At 48.0% G+C, this 16129-nt stretch overlaps 1 protein-coding gene across 1 annotated transcript in view; it reads right to left on the minus strand.

Annotated features, from left to right (window-relative positions):
- The window catches only part of RMND5A (required for meiotic nuclear division 5 homolog A), a 71734-nt gene that overhangs the window by 37425 nt on the left and 18180 nt on the right, over positions 1-16129 (minus strand). The window contains exon 2 of the mRNA XM_043983414.1: positions 3052-3194. Within this exon, the coding sequence (XP_043839349.1) occupies positions 3052-3194 (143 nt within the window). The remainder of the gene's footprint in view (positions 1-3051; positions 3195-16129) is intronic.

Genomic DNA, 16129 nt, shown 5'->3' on the forward strand with positions numbered 1-16129 from the left:
ATGCCTATATACCTGGGGTTGGTCACAAGTGGAAAAAAGCTGAAGAAGCCCTGCTCTGCTACACATCAAGACAGTGACATTCTTTTTTTTGTTTTTGTTTTTGTTTGTTTGTTTTTAGTGAGGCAACTGGGGTTAAGTGACTTGCCCAGGGTCACACAGCTAGTAAGTGTCAAGTGTCTGAGGCCGGATTTGAACCCAGGTACTCCTGACTCCAGGGCCGGTGCTCTATCCACTGCGCCACCTAGCTGCCCCCAAGACAGTGACATTCTTGACCCTGCTATTGCCACAAGGCTCCACTTCCAAGGTTATGAATTTACAATTCCTTTTCCAAGTCATAAGTGTTTATCTTTCCCTAGGCTGCTAACACAAGGCCTAATCCTGTTCTTCTCTCTCATTCCTCCATCAAGCCCATTCTTCATGGGCTGTTACCTGGTGGCACCTTCCTCCCTCCCCGACCTTACCCCTGACTGAACCAACTCTCCTGCACCCTGTTCTACCCCCTCGATTCTCTCGCACACTCGTCCTAACACCCATTGTGACTTGTCAAGCCCCTACCCCTGGATTACTCCCCACCATCTGCTTCCTTCACTCGTTAACATGCGGGGGAATGAAGGTAGAAGAAATTGCACAGCTACTCTGACGAGGCCCACTACAAACACGTTAAATCTCATCCTACCTGAGCCTGCTCCCCTCCACAGTGACTGGCCTCAATCAGCCCCCGAGGCTTGCTGTTTCAGCCTCCTGGAGTCCAGCCCTCGTCTGGACCTTCACTGCCTTTCACCCAGACTGCTTCAACAGTCTTCTCCCCATCAGCTGCATCAGTGAGCATCAGTGGCTCCCTATTACCCCATGAACAAATAGGAATTCCTCTGTCGCCTGCTATAAGCCAAGCACTGTGCTAAGTGCCTAAAGAAAAGTTCTCACTGGATCCTTGCAGCAGCCCTGGGAGGTAGGTACTGGTGTGATCTCAGGTTACGGCTGGGAGCTGGGTTCTATCTGAATGCAGGTCATCTTCCTGACTCCAGGCCCCCTGGGCCACTGAGCTCCTCCTCCCTTGACACCCTTCCAACCCCACCCCCTCTGTTAGCTGTCCAGTCTTTGCAGACCTTCCTCTCCTGTGGGGGCTCAGTAGCAACACCACTGGCCCACTGGCTTCTCCTGGCTTCCCACTGGCCTTCCCCGACAGCCTGCAAGGCTCTGCCCACCTCTGCCTCGTTCTCCCTCGCTCCCTTCTAGACTCAGCCCAAATCCCACCTTCTGCAGGCGGCCTTTCCTTCTCTGCCTCCCCACAAACTGCTAAGGCCTTCTCTCTTCAGATTCTTCCTACAGAGAGGCAGGCGTGGATGTGAGGGGAGGAGAGGCTGACATAGGGGCAAGCTACAAAGTTCATGTCCCCAAATGACAAGGCTACTGCTCAAAACATTTCTTGCTAGGCCTCCTCTCTGGGAAATCTACCTCCATGACAAATTCACCTGGAAAAAACAGAAAACCAGTTGTCTCCTCACTGCTTGAAGGCCTGGGATACCGGCCCTTGGCCAGAAGCCTTTTGCACATCCATTCCACTGCCTGACACATTAGTTCTGTCCCATCCTTCTCTCCTAACACTCCACTCAAATGCTTTAACTTCTGATTCTGTATCAAAGAACTGGGGCCCAAGTCTCAACTTTACATGACCCCAGAAACACTGGGCAAGTTATCTTCCCTCTCATCCCCTTAGCTTCCTCATGTGTAAATTCAAAACAATGGACCAGATGAACTCAACTTCCCTTTGGGCTCCAAATCTATAAACAGCCAAAGTGTCAAATGCCTGTTGTGTGCCTGCTGCTGTGAGGTAGCAAACACCCTCCTGGGGGGCTGAGCAGAGTGTATACAGTGACGCAGGCAGGGCAGGTATCCCGGGGGTACTGAAAGAGGCCGCACCGGCTAAGTCTGGAGGCCAGTGGCAGTTACCAGAGAAAAGGAGGAAGCAGAGTCTGCCAGCCACCAGAGACGGCAAGGGCTGAGGCAGAGGGAGCAGGCGATGGTTCTGCTGGTGGCAGCCAGTTGTGGGCAAGCTTCCAAAAGAGGGAAAAGGTCCACAAGGCCAGCCTGAGCGGGAAAATAGGAGGCAGGCAGCCTGAAGAAGAACCCATCCAAAAGGAGATGGTCAAGTTCATCCCAGGGCTGTCTGATCAGCCAAATGCTGACAAGCAGGTACAGAGACAGGGCCTGAGGGAGCCCATTCCCCCCTAAGGCAGGTGAAGGCATAATATGGAGGCCAGGGTTGAAAGCCCCCGTGACAAACTGATGTTGCCCCAACCTATGAGGACCCAAGTTTTCCCCTTACGTGGCTACTAACGGGATAGAAGCATGAGAAGGAAACTTTTGAATCTACTGAATGAGGTAAAATGGAAGAAAAGAAATGAACATGAAAGATCATGAAATGGCTACAAGCTCTGGGCCCTGCTGATTCCTAGATTTAGGGAAATAAGGAGAGCTAATGCAATGAGATGGAAACCTTTTAAAAAAGGGGTCTGGGGGGGCGGCTAGGTGGCGCAGTGGATAAAGCACCGGCCCTGGATTCAGGAGTACCTGAGTTCAAATCCGGCCTCAGACACTTGACACTTACCAGCTGTGTGACCCTGGGCAAGTCACTTAACCCCCATTGCCCCGCAAAAAAAAATAAAAATAAATAAAAATTAAAAAGGGGTCTGTCCCCAGTGTATTTGCACATAAGATCAGGAAGGGCATAGCTACACCGTCTGTCAGTTGTTCCACTCCCCTGGATTCCTTTCCCTGTGGAGACACCCACTTTCTAAAAGCCAAAAAGGATTTGGGGGGGTGGGGTCGGGGAAGATGTAGAGGAAAGAAAGGAGCTAGCCCCTTGACCAAAGGGAGAAGGGGAGGAGCATGTACTTACAAGATGAAGATGACTCAGTTGTCAGGCAGGAGCCCACTGTTCACTGTTGGGGGCCCCCAAGGTTACCAGCCATTCCCCAACAATTGGAAGGACGCCCCTCAGGAAAAAGTCACAGGACTCTCAGCTACCAGCACGCACCGTAAATAACCTACCTTATCGATGGCTTTTCCAACCCGGGAAACACTGCTGTGGATGTCTTTGTGATCGGAAGCCAGCTTTTGGACTGTGTCCTTTATTCTTTTACAGCACTGTGTCAAAACAAGTGACAGCGTCCCTGATAATTCGCCATCTTGGCCTATAGGAAGAGAAAATGAACTTAATGAGGGCAGCACAATTAACCCAAAGCACACCAAGGGGGGAGGGGAGGCCACCAACTCTAAGAAAAGGTGGGTTTTCTTTGAGCCTATCAGTAGGAGGGAGGGTGCAGTCGGGTGGATCATGGGCTGCCTTAGAGGCTCGAACCCCACCTCTGATCCTTATTAGCTAAGAGACCAAGGCACACAATCGTCCTATGTCCCAACTTATTAGCAGACTCTCATACGCCGTTAGTTCCCCAAGCTTGGGAAAGCACTGATCCTACGTGTTCCTAGCAACAAGATGAGCTTTTGAAATTAGGGAAGTCAAGATTTATGCCCCATTTCCCACCATATTTTAAACATGTTATAGCATTTTTCTAATTAGTGATCATTAAATACTTCAGTGAACTCTCGTTTAATGTATCATTTCATAGACAAAGTCATCTCCAAGAAGCTTTTGCTAGGGCTTCACATCCCTGAAAAGTGGGCTTGGTCTGATGATCTATGTGGTCCCACAGAAGCAAAAGGCGTCACAAAAAACAAAGCTTCTCTTATTGTCATGAAATCTGTGGTCAGACTTAGGAATTAAGTTACTCCTGATCAATTCCAAACACTTCCCACTTCCCCAAAGCCAGATACAGACTGCTTTTATTGGGGAGAATAAGAACATACATTGTCATGGTCAATCATAAGCAATTAAGATCAGGGACCCTACCCTAGATAAAAGGAAGCTGGTTTACCATCAAGTCACCCACCTTGGGAAATACAACTCCATCCACCACCCCAAAATACAAACAGGGTTTGAAAAGCAAGGAGCCAGGAGGCAGAGGCTAAGGGAAGAATATAAATACAATGCAAAAGCCGGCCAGGGGACAGGTAACCTCAAGGTTGCTGACCCCCCCAAAAAAAAAAATGCATTGGGGGAAACAAGAGAAACAAACCTCTCACATCCAAAACTCATTTAAAACATTTTTCCTACCAATTCCACCCTTCCAGTCACCTAACTTTGTAAACCTCCAAAATATGGATTCTCTCCCCACCCCTTTTGCCCCATGATGCTGATTTTAATCACCAGAATAGCGTTAGAATGATTCCTTTCTCTCTACCCAACTGCATGGCACACAAGCACCCTACTTAAGGCTCCCATATCATCTCTTATCTTGACTTTTAAAAATAGCCTCCTAATTAATTGGTCTCCCTACCTTATGTCTGTCCCCTCTACAGTCTACCCTCCACTCGTCTGCCAAAGCACAGGTCTACTGAGTCACTCAGCTCTTCAAAAGACATCAGTGGCTCCCTATGGCCTCTACACTACAATACCAAATCCTCAGTGTTAACTGCTCGGACTCCTCCAAAGCAGGCTACAGTTCTGGCTAGGGCTGCTCTCCATACCAACGTGTTCCTTTGCCTCTCCGACGTTAGAAGAGCTGAGACTTAAGCAGCCCAGCAAAACTGACTTTCAAACCGCCTGGAGTTTTCTACTTTATCAACAAACAGGGAGTATGAAGCAAGAGTTCTGTTCCTTGAGATCTTGAACTGGTCTCCAGTCAACCCAGCTACTTAGCTCTCCCCCACACCCCAGGGGCTCATAGCTTTCTATGATCATCCCCAACGTAAGTCCTCTCCCTCAATAACTGACTTTGCATTTACGGAGCCACAGACACACTGGCTATTCTGCTAAAACAGCAGTGACTGAACAGGGGTAGTTCAGTCTCTGTCTCCCTAGTACTTTAGCTTGGCACTTAATAAAGACTGATTACATTTAACAGACTAAAGCCCAAAGAAGGTAAGGACAATGACTTTTAAAACATACCCTTATTTTTGAATGGTGAAAATGTGAAATTGCTACAACTGCTAAACTCAAGTCTATGAACCATTTCTCACTTCCAATAACTTCTTTACTGGGGGCAGCTAGGTGGCACGGTGAATAAGGCACCGGCCCTGGATTCAGGGAGACCTGAGTTCAAATCCAGCCTCAGACAATGGCACTTACTAGCTGTGTGACCCTGGGCAGGTCACTTAACCCCCATTGCCCTGCAAAAAACAACAAACAAAAAACCCCAATAACTTCTTTACTACATATGATGAATGAAGACTATGCATTCAGAAATTTTCAGCCTCTGCTCATTGTTCCCCAAAAATAACCTTTGTGAAGAGCTCCCTAGACTCCGGGATAATAGAATGTACGTCTTCCTTTGGTCCTTTGTTCCCGCCCCCACTCAGGAGGACTGGCTTCCTCCTTCCCTCCCCATCACTAAAAGCCCAAGTTAAAACCTACCTGAGCAAACAAAGCCTTCCTTTCCTGAGCACTTTGGTGCACTGGGCTATGTCACCCATTAATGCCTAATGTACTCACTGACTTCTTGCCTTCACCAATTATCTAGCATTGTGATTCTGTGTTTGTGTCTGGTCCCCTCAAATCAATCACGGGTCCTATGCCAACAGGGGTGATTCTTTGCCCTTGCACTAGTCAAGGACAAAAAGAATGAGCCTGCTACTACTCCAACATGACATGTGCCATGGAGGTCACAATGGGCTCCCAAGTCAGGGTATAAGTTCTGATCCATCCTCTCAAGCAGGAAAAACTGAGCAGAAGTCTGAGCGTTGCACCCACTGTCCAAGGGCCAGGCTCCCTAACGTCTAGGAGGTTCTTGACCATAACAACAGACACAGAAATTCCTTAAAAGTATCTACGCAAACATGGCGGGGGGGGGGGGGGGGGGGGGGGATCTTCCTGAGTAAGAATCCCCACTGAGAATCACAGATCCTTTCAAACACTTTAGAGTGAAACCTTCACTAGTGAAGATCCCTGTACAGCTCTGCTTCTGTGAGCGATTAACACAGCAGCTGTGGCGGCTGGGGAGGAAGGATAGAAATGAGCTTGAAGAGAGGCCAGAGTCACATCGCTCAAAGTCCAATCTCCCCAAAGAATGTGAAATTTTGGGGGAGCTTGGAGATCCTTCACCTGGAGTTTGCTTTTCTTACTATCTTACACTTATTTTCATCCATCTTCTAGTGTTGTTTTTACTAACGTTTGATGCACGCTGTTGGGTGTTTTGCTCATATGTAAGATTAAGATTTCCAGGGGCAGCTAGGTGGCGCAGTGGATAAAGCACCAGCCCTGGATTCAGGAGTACCTGAGTTCAAATCCGGCCTCAGACACTTAACACTTACTAGCTGTGTGACCCTGGGCAAGTCACTTAACCCCAATTGCCTCACTTTAAAAAAAAAAAAGATTTCCTGTGCTTTTCTATGGAAAGGCCTTTGAAACAAACATTTACCGCAAGAATTATTTACCCGGAGTCAGTGAAATGTTTTAATATACCAACAACTATTTCAATATTAATGGCTTCCTTTGTAATTCTACATGCTTTATTTTGCTTTAAGCACCTTATTCTGAGAAAGAAGAAGCTCCTAGATGTCACCAGGTGTCCATGACACAAGAAAGGTTAAGAAGCCACACAGTAGACACACAGTAAGTAAGCAGCTACCAGCACGAAGATCAGTGGACCCAGAAAGACCGATTCAGACAAAGCTTCCCCTGTTGCATTTTCAGATGGACCAAATGGAAAGAAACCAAGGCTGAGAAGCATGCTTAAAAGCTGGAGCCTTAAGATGGGAGGATTCACGCAGCACTGGGCCCACACTCTGAAAGAGCCCCTCTAATGAGCACATGTTCTCTTCCCCTTCTCCTGGATCTTCCTGCACCCTCTCCCCTCTCAGGGTCTCCTTCCAAGTCTCCTAGGTGTACCAGTGCATCTTCTTGCTTCTGACTTCATGTGGGGGCCCCTCAACCCACTTGGGTCAGCACCTCTGTGTGAATGACTCCTGCCACCATTTCCAGCTGAGGGCAGGTCCTCACCATCTAGACTGGACTCCCCACCAGGTCTTCAAGCGCAGCGTGTCCAGATCTCAGCTCATTTTCCCTCCAGACTGGCTGCTCCTGCTTGCCATCCTCTCAGCTGCCCAGACTTTTAACATCAGCACCCTCCTCTTGCACTCAGTGTCCTCCCATGTCCTCCCCATCTCATTGGTCATCAAGCCTCGTCACTCTACCTACACGACAGATCTCACATCATCTGTCCCCCCTCCATCTGCTCACGTTATGACCACCTGGCCCAGATTCTCATGACTTTTTTGTTGTTGATTTTAAACAAGGTCTCCCCATCTCACCCAGGCTATAAATGCCTCAGCTGTTCACCGAGTCCCACCACTCATCACCAGAGTCTGACCTGCTCTACCACAAGCCCCACCTCCTGGGGCTCACCAGAGCAACCAAGCCTTCTCTTCTCCCATCTCTCCTTCACACACCAGTGAAATGATCTTTCTTGTTTACAGATGCGGTCAGATTATTTTCTTGCTCACTGACTCCTCCCTCCAGGCAAATGAGGTCCTTCCCAGGTGAGCCTTTCCAGCCTCAATGGAAACAAGGCTCCTTCACACGTCCAGAGTGTGGCTCGCCTTCAACTATGGCCCAATGTGACTCAGAAGCCCAGGGCGCTGCAGAATCCCCAGCTACCTCGGAATTCTCTCTCCTCTCCAGAGTCTCTAGGGTACTCCTGTCTCCTACTTCTCCAGCCCTGTGTCTACCAACTCCTTCCCAGTGCCTTTGCTGGCCCCTAAGTAGAAATACTCGATGGCTGTCACAGGTTCCCTGTCCTTCTCAGTGATTTCATCAGCCATCGTTCTGCACATGATTTCTGCACTTCTAGATTCAGACATCTCTCTGGTGTACCAGTTCCCACATCAACGACTGCCAGCTGGCCCCGTGGGCATCTCAAATTCAAGATACCCAAACCACCCTTACAGATCTCCCTATTCCAGTGCAAGGTGCCATCCTCCTTCTAGGCACCCAGCATCCCCCTCCATGCATCTCTCTCCCACCCCAAGCACCTAATCATCTGCCAAACATTGTCCCACAACATCCATCTTCCTCCCTCATATAGCCATCTTCCTTCCTCACATAGCCACCACCTTAGGCGAGACTCCTCTCACCTCTAACCGGAACTAATGGCCTAATTAGTCTTCCTGCCTCAAATCTCTCTTCCTTCCTATCCATCCTCCCCATATTACCAAAGTGATCTTCCTAAATCCTGAGCCTGGCCATGTCCCCCTAATCCTTGACAAACTCCAGAGGCTCCCTACCTCGAAGATAAACGTATCTGCTCCCCACCCTCCCAGCCTTCTTACACTTTACTCCTTGTGTGCCCGCTCACTCGGGTCCTGCCAATCCGGCATTCTCTTGGCCCCAAGGCACCCGCCCCATCAATGCTTCCTTGTGTGCTCCCCAACTCTTCCACCTCAAAGCCTCTAGCTTTAAGAACCCACACACACATTAGCTTGGGATGGACAGCCATGGCCCTCTAAACCCACACAAACTGACATCAGATTTTGGAAACAGTGAGTCTAGGATTCTGAGTTGGGGACTGGGCTCTGATATTTTCAGTTATATCGCAATCCATCTCTGCCTTGCACCACCACACAGCAGCTTCAATGTGGCTCCATAAAACTCAGCAAACCTGTTCTACTGCTCAAAGTGGGTCTCAGGCAAGCTGGCCAAGATGGCACAGGACTGATGGGCACACCACGCTAATTCAGTCCAACGTTCTGGAAAGCCGTTTGGAATTATTCCCCCACTCCTACCCCCCCAAAAGCGGGTAAAAGAAAAATGTCCATGCCTTTTGACCAAGCAATCCCAACCCACAGGAATATGCCACAAAGAGGTCAAAGAAAGATCCTACATATACAAAAATATTAATAGCCACATTTTCCCCCTAAAAATAAAGAAAAAAAGTATTGTATGTGAAAGTGACCTTGTTATGATTTTAAGTGAATATTAAATGTATTATGGGAGTAACCAAACTGTGTCCCCTTCTGAACTTTCTAATTTTCTTCTGACTATTTTTGTTTTCTTGATACTTTTTTCTTTCTGCATTTCTATCACTGTTAACTCCCCTTAACTTCCCCAAAGAGAAGCCCTCTGACTTGTGAGGAGTATAACCAAACCAAATAAAATATATGGACACTGTTAGCTCAGAAAACGAGTGCTTTGTTCTGTACCTCTAGCCCACCAAAGCAGGTCACCATCAACGTGGGAATAGAAAGAGTGTGGTATAGAAACAGAACCTAATACCACTGCACTGTAAGAAACAAATGAGGGACTCAGAGAAACATGGGGAAAGTAATATAAGGGGATAGAGGGAAGTAAGCAAAACCTGGCCAACATACACCATAACGAGGTAACTGGAAAGAAGAGAACAAAGCCGAAGGAGTAAGTGGAAGGGCCAGGCCTGGCTGCAGAGGAGAAAATGCTCCTCTCCTCCTCCCCACTTACTGGAGCGTGCTAGCTGGCAATCACAGGTCTTTGGGCCCGCAGCACTACCTGAACCTGTTTGCTTAATCCCTGGTGCACGGGATTAGGGGGGGAGACGGGACAGGATATATTTAGGAAAAAGCGTCATCTTTAAAACAAGAGGAAAAACCAAGAGGCAGATAAAAATTAGAAATGAAAACGAAATGGGTCAACACAAGTCAAGCTGCATTGTGAATTTAAGCATTTGTGATCACAAATAAATCCTCACTTGGAGGAGGACTGAGACTGAAGGCCTTGGGGAGGGAGGAAAGAAGATCCTGTTCTGAACCGACAACAAAGCTCGCCACCAGTGAGTGGCCTGTGAACGGAGTGCAGGGGACCCACAAGAGTAACCTCCTGTCATTTTTTCTGAATGCTTCATGGAGAAAACACAGCATAAAAGATAGGCCAGATGTGGGGGCTCCTTTTCATTGCAGGGGTTCTTAGCCTGGGATCCCTGACCTTGGTTTTTTTTTAGAAAACCATTCTCCAAGATGGTGAGGCAGCTTTATGGGTGCACAGGATAGAGTGTGCTTGGCCTGGAGGAGTCAGGAACACCTGAATTCAAATCCAGCCTCACACACCTGGTTGTGTGTCCCTGGACAAGTCATTTAACTTCTGTCCATGTGTTTCCTTATCTATAAAAGGAGATAATAAAAGAACCTACCTCCCAGAGTTGTGGCAAGGATCGCACGAGGAGATAAGATTAGTTAGGCACTATAACTCAGTGCCTGACAGCAGCGACACAGAAATGCTGGTTTTTAGTTGTTGGTTATTATCAGCAACAGGACGCAAAGACGACTAACATCTTTTGAATGATACAAGGCTCTTTCCAGATACACCTCTACAAAACCTATTCCTAGCCGGCCCCTCTTCCCTAGCTGGAGAAAACCTACCAACCAACAAGCAGTCACTGAGTGTGCCAGTTCCGGGAGAGATCTCTCTTCAAGGTGTTCCCAAGACTAATGCACAGGTGCACCTACCGTATCTGGGAAAAGACAGCAAGATTTCTGTGTCTGCTTTGAGAGGGGGGTAGGGGGCGGGGGCGCCACACTTCCAGGCTCTAAGCTTTCCAGCTTCCCAGAGGCCAGTGCTAAAAACCAAACCAAGCCCTGCACACGAGGACAAAGTCGAGCCTACACAAGCACCCAGGCAGATGGGTTTGAGTGTGGACAAACACAACTTAAGGGAACTCTAACCTCTGGCATGAAGCCTGCAAAGAAACACAGCCGGTGGCTCCTGTGTTCAAAGGAGACTATTATGGTCTGACCACTTCGCTCTGATATTCTTAATGTGAAAAATAGTGCAAGTTCACACATGAACTGGAGTTAATTGAAGTCCTCAAGCTCAGAGAAGGCAGACAGCAAAGAGGCGGGGCTTAGAGGAAGGGAGAAGCTCAACATGGACAACTTTCCTTTTAGGATTTAACCTCCCTGAGTATCAGTTTTCTTTCTAATAAGTAAAATGAAACGTGGGCCAGATCATCTCCAAGGCCTCTTCTTATCAGGGCAGAATCTACTGGCTTTCCCATTTCCCTGTCTTCCTTACCAAACCCCACTCTCCATCCCCACCATGACCTCCAATCAATCCCTTGCATGGCCCCTCAGTTCTCTCCCAGACCATCTCCTTTGCACTCACCTCTCTCTCTTGACCCCTCGCTGAGCCAGTTCCACTCTACCCTGTCCTCTCCTGAATCCTGAGCCCCCTTATCACATCATCGACAAGCCCTGGATCATACCCATCATTCTCTGCCTTTGCTCCTCCACACATGCTGCTGTTCAGAGGTGGAGAAAAATCACTCCCCGGTTCTGACAAGGTCCACTCCAAATATACATTACACAACCTCCCCCAACTGGCTGACCCCTATGCCTGGAACTCTCCCTCCTTATCTCTTGCCTTCCTGGCTTCTTTTATGTCCTAACTAAAATCCCATCAGGGTCAGCTAGGTGGTCCAGTGGATAGAGCTCCAGGCCTAGAGTCAGGAGGACCTGAATTCTAATCTAGCCTCAGACACTTGACATTTACTTGCTGTGTGACCCTGGGCAAGTCATGTAAGCCACATGAGGGGCCATATCTCCAGTTGTCTTGATGTACATCTTGCCACTAGACCCAGATGACTAGAGGTAAGTAAGGCTCAGTGACTTTGCATAGCCCTTCCTCACTTAAATCCAATTTCTTCCAAGTTATGACATCACCTCCCATTGTCATGGTCCTCTTTGAGAATGAAGGACAAAGAACAAAATCTCATCTTCCCCAGTCCCTCAAGTCTGGTGCCTTCCCTCTCTTAATTATTGCAACTTATCTTCTATATGGCTTGTTTGTATACATCTGTCTGCTTGTCTCCCCCATTAGCCTCTGAGCTCCTTGGAGGCAAGGACAGTCTTTTGCCTCATTTTGTTTTCCCAGAGTTTAGCAGTGACTGGCACGCAGTGGGCACTTTAATGTTTACTGACTGCCTGCCTGCCACTTTCAGCTCTAAAATTCTTTAATTCCATGTAAAACCTCCCTACCACCCCCCACAATACCCCTCTCTCTTGAATTGTTGCTTGGTTGTATTTTTGTTGGGGGGGGGGGGGGCGCGGAGCGGGGCAGGCAGCAAACTGAAGTCACTGGAATGGAAATTCCTTCCCAGCACAGAGCAGTGACTACGTCTGGGCCCTTCAGCAGAGCCTTGATGTGCCCAGGGCCACAGAAGCAGAGCTCGCCATGCGGTCCCCCTAACTTCAAGGCCAGCCTTTCTTTGGCCAGCACATCACCAGGCTGACCACGGGCTTCTCCTGAAGCATGTGCCCGTGTCAATCCCCTGCCCATCCATTCCAGGGGCCTCCCTCCTGCCTTAGACATGAAACACCTTCACAAGAGGGCCTCAACCTATCTATCCAGGCTTTTCCTCGTCAACCTAAGGATCCACCCTGAACTTGGCTCATTTGCGGCCTTGCCCTCCCGCTTCTGGCTGGTAAGGACTGTTTCCCATCTCCTGTGCACCTCCCGTGGCTGGCAGAGAGTAGACACGCAAGCGCTCACTGATTTCTATCATGCTGCTAGAGGTTACCCAAGTTCCTAAACAAAAACTTCTCTACTACTCCTATAGAAAAGACTGAGAAAGGTAGACCCTTGACACAGTTATGGGTCCTAGCGGTTCGGAGGGCTGGAGGGGAAATCAAGGGAAGACTTCCTATCTGGGTCTGGCAGTAAGGGCCTTCCGGGGGCTACGGTAAGGAGAAAGAGCACTGCAAGCACAAGGTGAGAGCCATGTATAAAGGCACTGAAAGATGGGATGGCCACGTGTAGGGAACAAAGGGCCTGCACGTCTGAAAGGCATGCTGGGGCCATTCTGTGCAGCAAGAGTTTAAATTGGAGTATGCAGGCCAGAGGGGGAACCCTACACTTGGGGGGCGAGGAAGCAAAGGAGACTGAGCCAAATCCAATGGCTTTTCCTCAACATTTCAACGTCCTTGTTTTCTCTGGAGCAAATAAATGACACTGTAACTACCTGGCATGGGGCTCAATGAGGACATTAGGATAACAGAAGTTTTCTCCTGGAGACTGGAAACTAAAGGAGTAAGGGGAGACAAGTCCATCAGGGCGGTCCCCCAGGGACAGAGATAACTCAGAAGTCATGACCACCACCCCTCATTCAAGCTCTTCCCATGCAACACCACCAACCAGGAACTTCGGTTGTCAAGCAGTCACCCCATCTATCCTCTATAAAAGCTTTGGCCTTTTCTTCTGAGCCATCTCCTCCCTGGAGGCTGTCTTTGACTTCCCTCACTTTCCCTAGTGCCCAAATAAAAAACCATTTTAATTCTAATTGGAGTGTGTAATTCCTTACAGAGAAACACCTAAAGACCCCCACCACCTATTTCCCCCACATACCCTTTTCCCTCTCAACCTCAACACTCTCTCCCATTCAGGGTTTCACTACTTTCCTTTCCCCAGCCTCCCTTGCTCATAACTGTGGTTGTACCCAAAGCTCTGTCTATCCCAGATTGTTCCTCACTCTCTGGGTGACCTCAAGGGTTCAAGAGTTTAACAAATATCTCTATGCAAATCATTCCCAGACCGATAAATCTCTCTGGATAAGGTTGGTATCCTCCCCTGCTCACCCTTTGATTGTGGTTTGGAAAAGGCTGTCCAAGTGATAACCCTGAGAAAAAGACATCAACAGTAAGTCCTATTAGCACTCCTCATCTCCCAAATCAGAGGTCTGTCTCTGCTACTTTCACAAGCTCAGTAACAGATTTTGGCAAACCCATAAGGACACTCACTTTTGACCAAATGACACATAAGTCCTGACAATACACTGATTAGCTTTTCCTTCTCCAGCCCAAATCCAATCTCTCAACAAGTTTAGATGCCCCTCCCACCTCTGCCTTAAAGTCATTATTCTAGTCTTAAAGGCTCATTGTTTGGGTCTGATGGCTCAGAGTGAGTGTAAAAGTGTAAATAGCAATTGTTTCCGTTCAGGCCAGAAACAGAGGGTCTTCCCCTCCCAGACTGACTCTTTTGTGAAGGCAAATTCTTAGGCTTTTACTACTGAATGGGTGTTGCCTCAGACAAACTAAGGCATGGGAAAGACCTTAGCTTAAAAAGGCCAAGGTCTCCTACAGCAGGCAGGGCTTCTTCTCATTGAAACCCCTTCCCCCCCCCCAAGAAATTTTTACTGGACCCTGGGCATATAAGTATATAAAATAGGTATACAAATCAAACATTTGCTGTCAAAATTTTCTCGACCCCCACAGTTTAAGAAGCTTTGTTCTACTGCATCCTAGGCCACCGCCAGTCATCCTGATCTAGACTCCCTATGACTCTAGAAGAGAGAGGCTGACGACTTTTCACAGCTTTGTATTCACTTGCAAGTGAAGATGGCACCCTCCCAACATCCGTAGTCTTAGTTTTATTTAAGCCCACAAGTGAGGAAAGGAGTGATGGTCTTCTCTCAGTAAGAGATAACTGCCACATCGGCACCGTTCAAATTACATTCCTCAGTCCCCCTTCCCTCCAGCAGAGAGATCACGTGGTTCAAGTAGCCCTGAGCTGGTCTCAACCAGGTCCTCTCTGGGGCTGTGTCCATGTAAGGGAGGACTGAAGGAATGTCCCTGTGTCACCTCCACATTAGCTAATGTTATGGGCCCAGAGCCCCAGAAGTTCTCTAGGGCACATCAAGGAACCTTCTCCTGGAGAAGCTAAAAGAGATAAGTGGAACTAAATGGGACTGAGGTATCTTTGGGAACCCCACCCTTCACTCTAGTCTCCCACAACCCTGGGGAGATAAGATTAGGTGTGGCTGCTGCCTTTGTGTCCTGAGGAGAGAGATGGCTGGTGAGATCTGCTGCCACCCCTCACCCAACTCCTCCAGCCACCACCAGTGGGGGAGGGCCCTCCCTCACTAAGGGAACTTTCCAGTCAGATGATCACCTCCATCAGTCCTCTATAAAAGTACATGCCTGTCTCCTGCTGGAGGAGATAGGTATCTCAGAGCCGTGCTCTGTGCCATGCCTTTCTCCCCATGAGAAATCCTACAATTTCTTTCATGGTTTCCCTTCCCTTCCCTTGCCCCTAAATAAACCACCATCTTATTCTAATTGCTTTTGTGTGCAAGAGGGTGTAATTCTTTAAAGAGGAATTCCTAAGGACCCCAAATCCCTACCCCAACCCAAACCTCCCCTACCCTATTTTCCCTATAACACCAAGAATTCAAAGAATAAATATGGAAATTAGAGTTAAGAATACTGTGTTCCAATTAGCTAGCTTTCCGAGATTAGATTGTAACCCTTAAGTAATCAGCCAATGATGAACAAGGGGAGGGTCCATTTCTCATTAGGGACTAAGGATTAAAACAGGGCCTGTGAGCCCCTAAACTTGGCTAGCAGTGCCCTTTCTCTTGAGGGAGAAATAAACAAGCCTTTGACATTTCTCTGCTGAATTCCAGAGGATTATTGAGAAGGGGTTGCTTTCCTCTCACTACATATTAAAATGATTTCACGCTAAGTTTTCAAAATAAGCTAAATGATGCTATCTACCCCCCCCCCTTAAAAAAAAAGTTTATTTTGACTAATAAGAGGACAATGGTTAGCAAAGCATCATTCTAGGAGAATCAAGACTGAGTTGCTAAAGTTGTAACTAAAGTAAGGTCCCTGGGTCCCTGAGTCATGAAAATACCACCACAGGTAGTCTGCTGAGGTACCCTGGGTATCCACTCTAAACCAAGCATTTATTAGGGGCCTACCATGCCAGGCCCAGTGTCAGACACTACAAAGACAAAAGCAACAATGTTCTCTGTTCTAAAGCTCACAATCTAGAAGAATGTGTGTGACTTAGAAAATAGATATGGGGTCATTTCAGGGGGATAAGCAGGTACGGTAAGGTGGGCAAAACCTTGAATGGGGGGGGGGAGAAGGGGGAGTTAGAAGGTGAAGTAAAAGAGGTTATTAAAAAACAAAACAAGTAGCTTGGTAGATGATCATGGCCCTGGCCCAAGGCTTTTGAATCCTTTATCAATAAGCATTCCAACACAATTTACTGACCACCTACTATATTTAGGAGATAACCCTAAGTTCTGGGAAGGATACAAAGATGAAT

The sequence above is a fragment of the Dromiciops gliroides genome, chromosome 2 (assembly GCF_019393635.1).
Source record: "Dromiciops gliroides isolate mDroGli1 chromosome 2, mDroGli1.pri, whole genome shotgun sequence".
Lineage (NCBI taxonomy): Eukaryota > Metazoa > Chordata > Mammalia > Microbiotheria > Microbiotheriidae > Dromiciops > Dromiciops gliroides.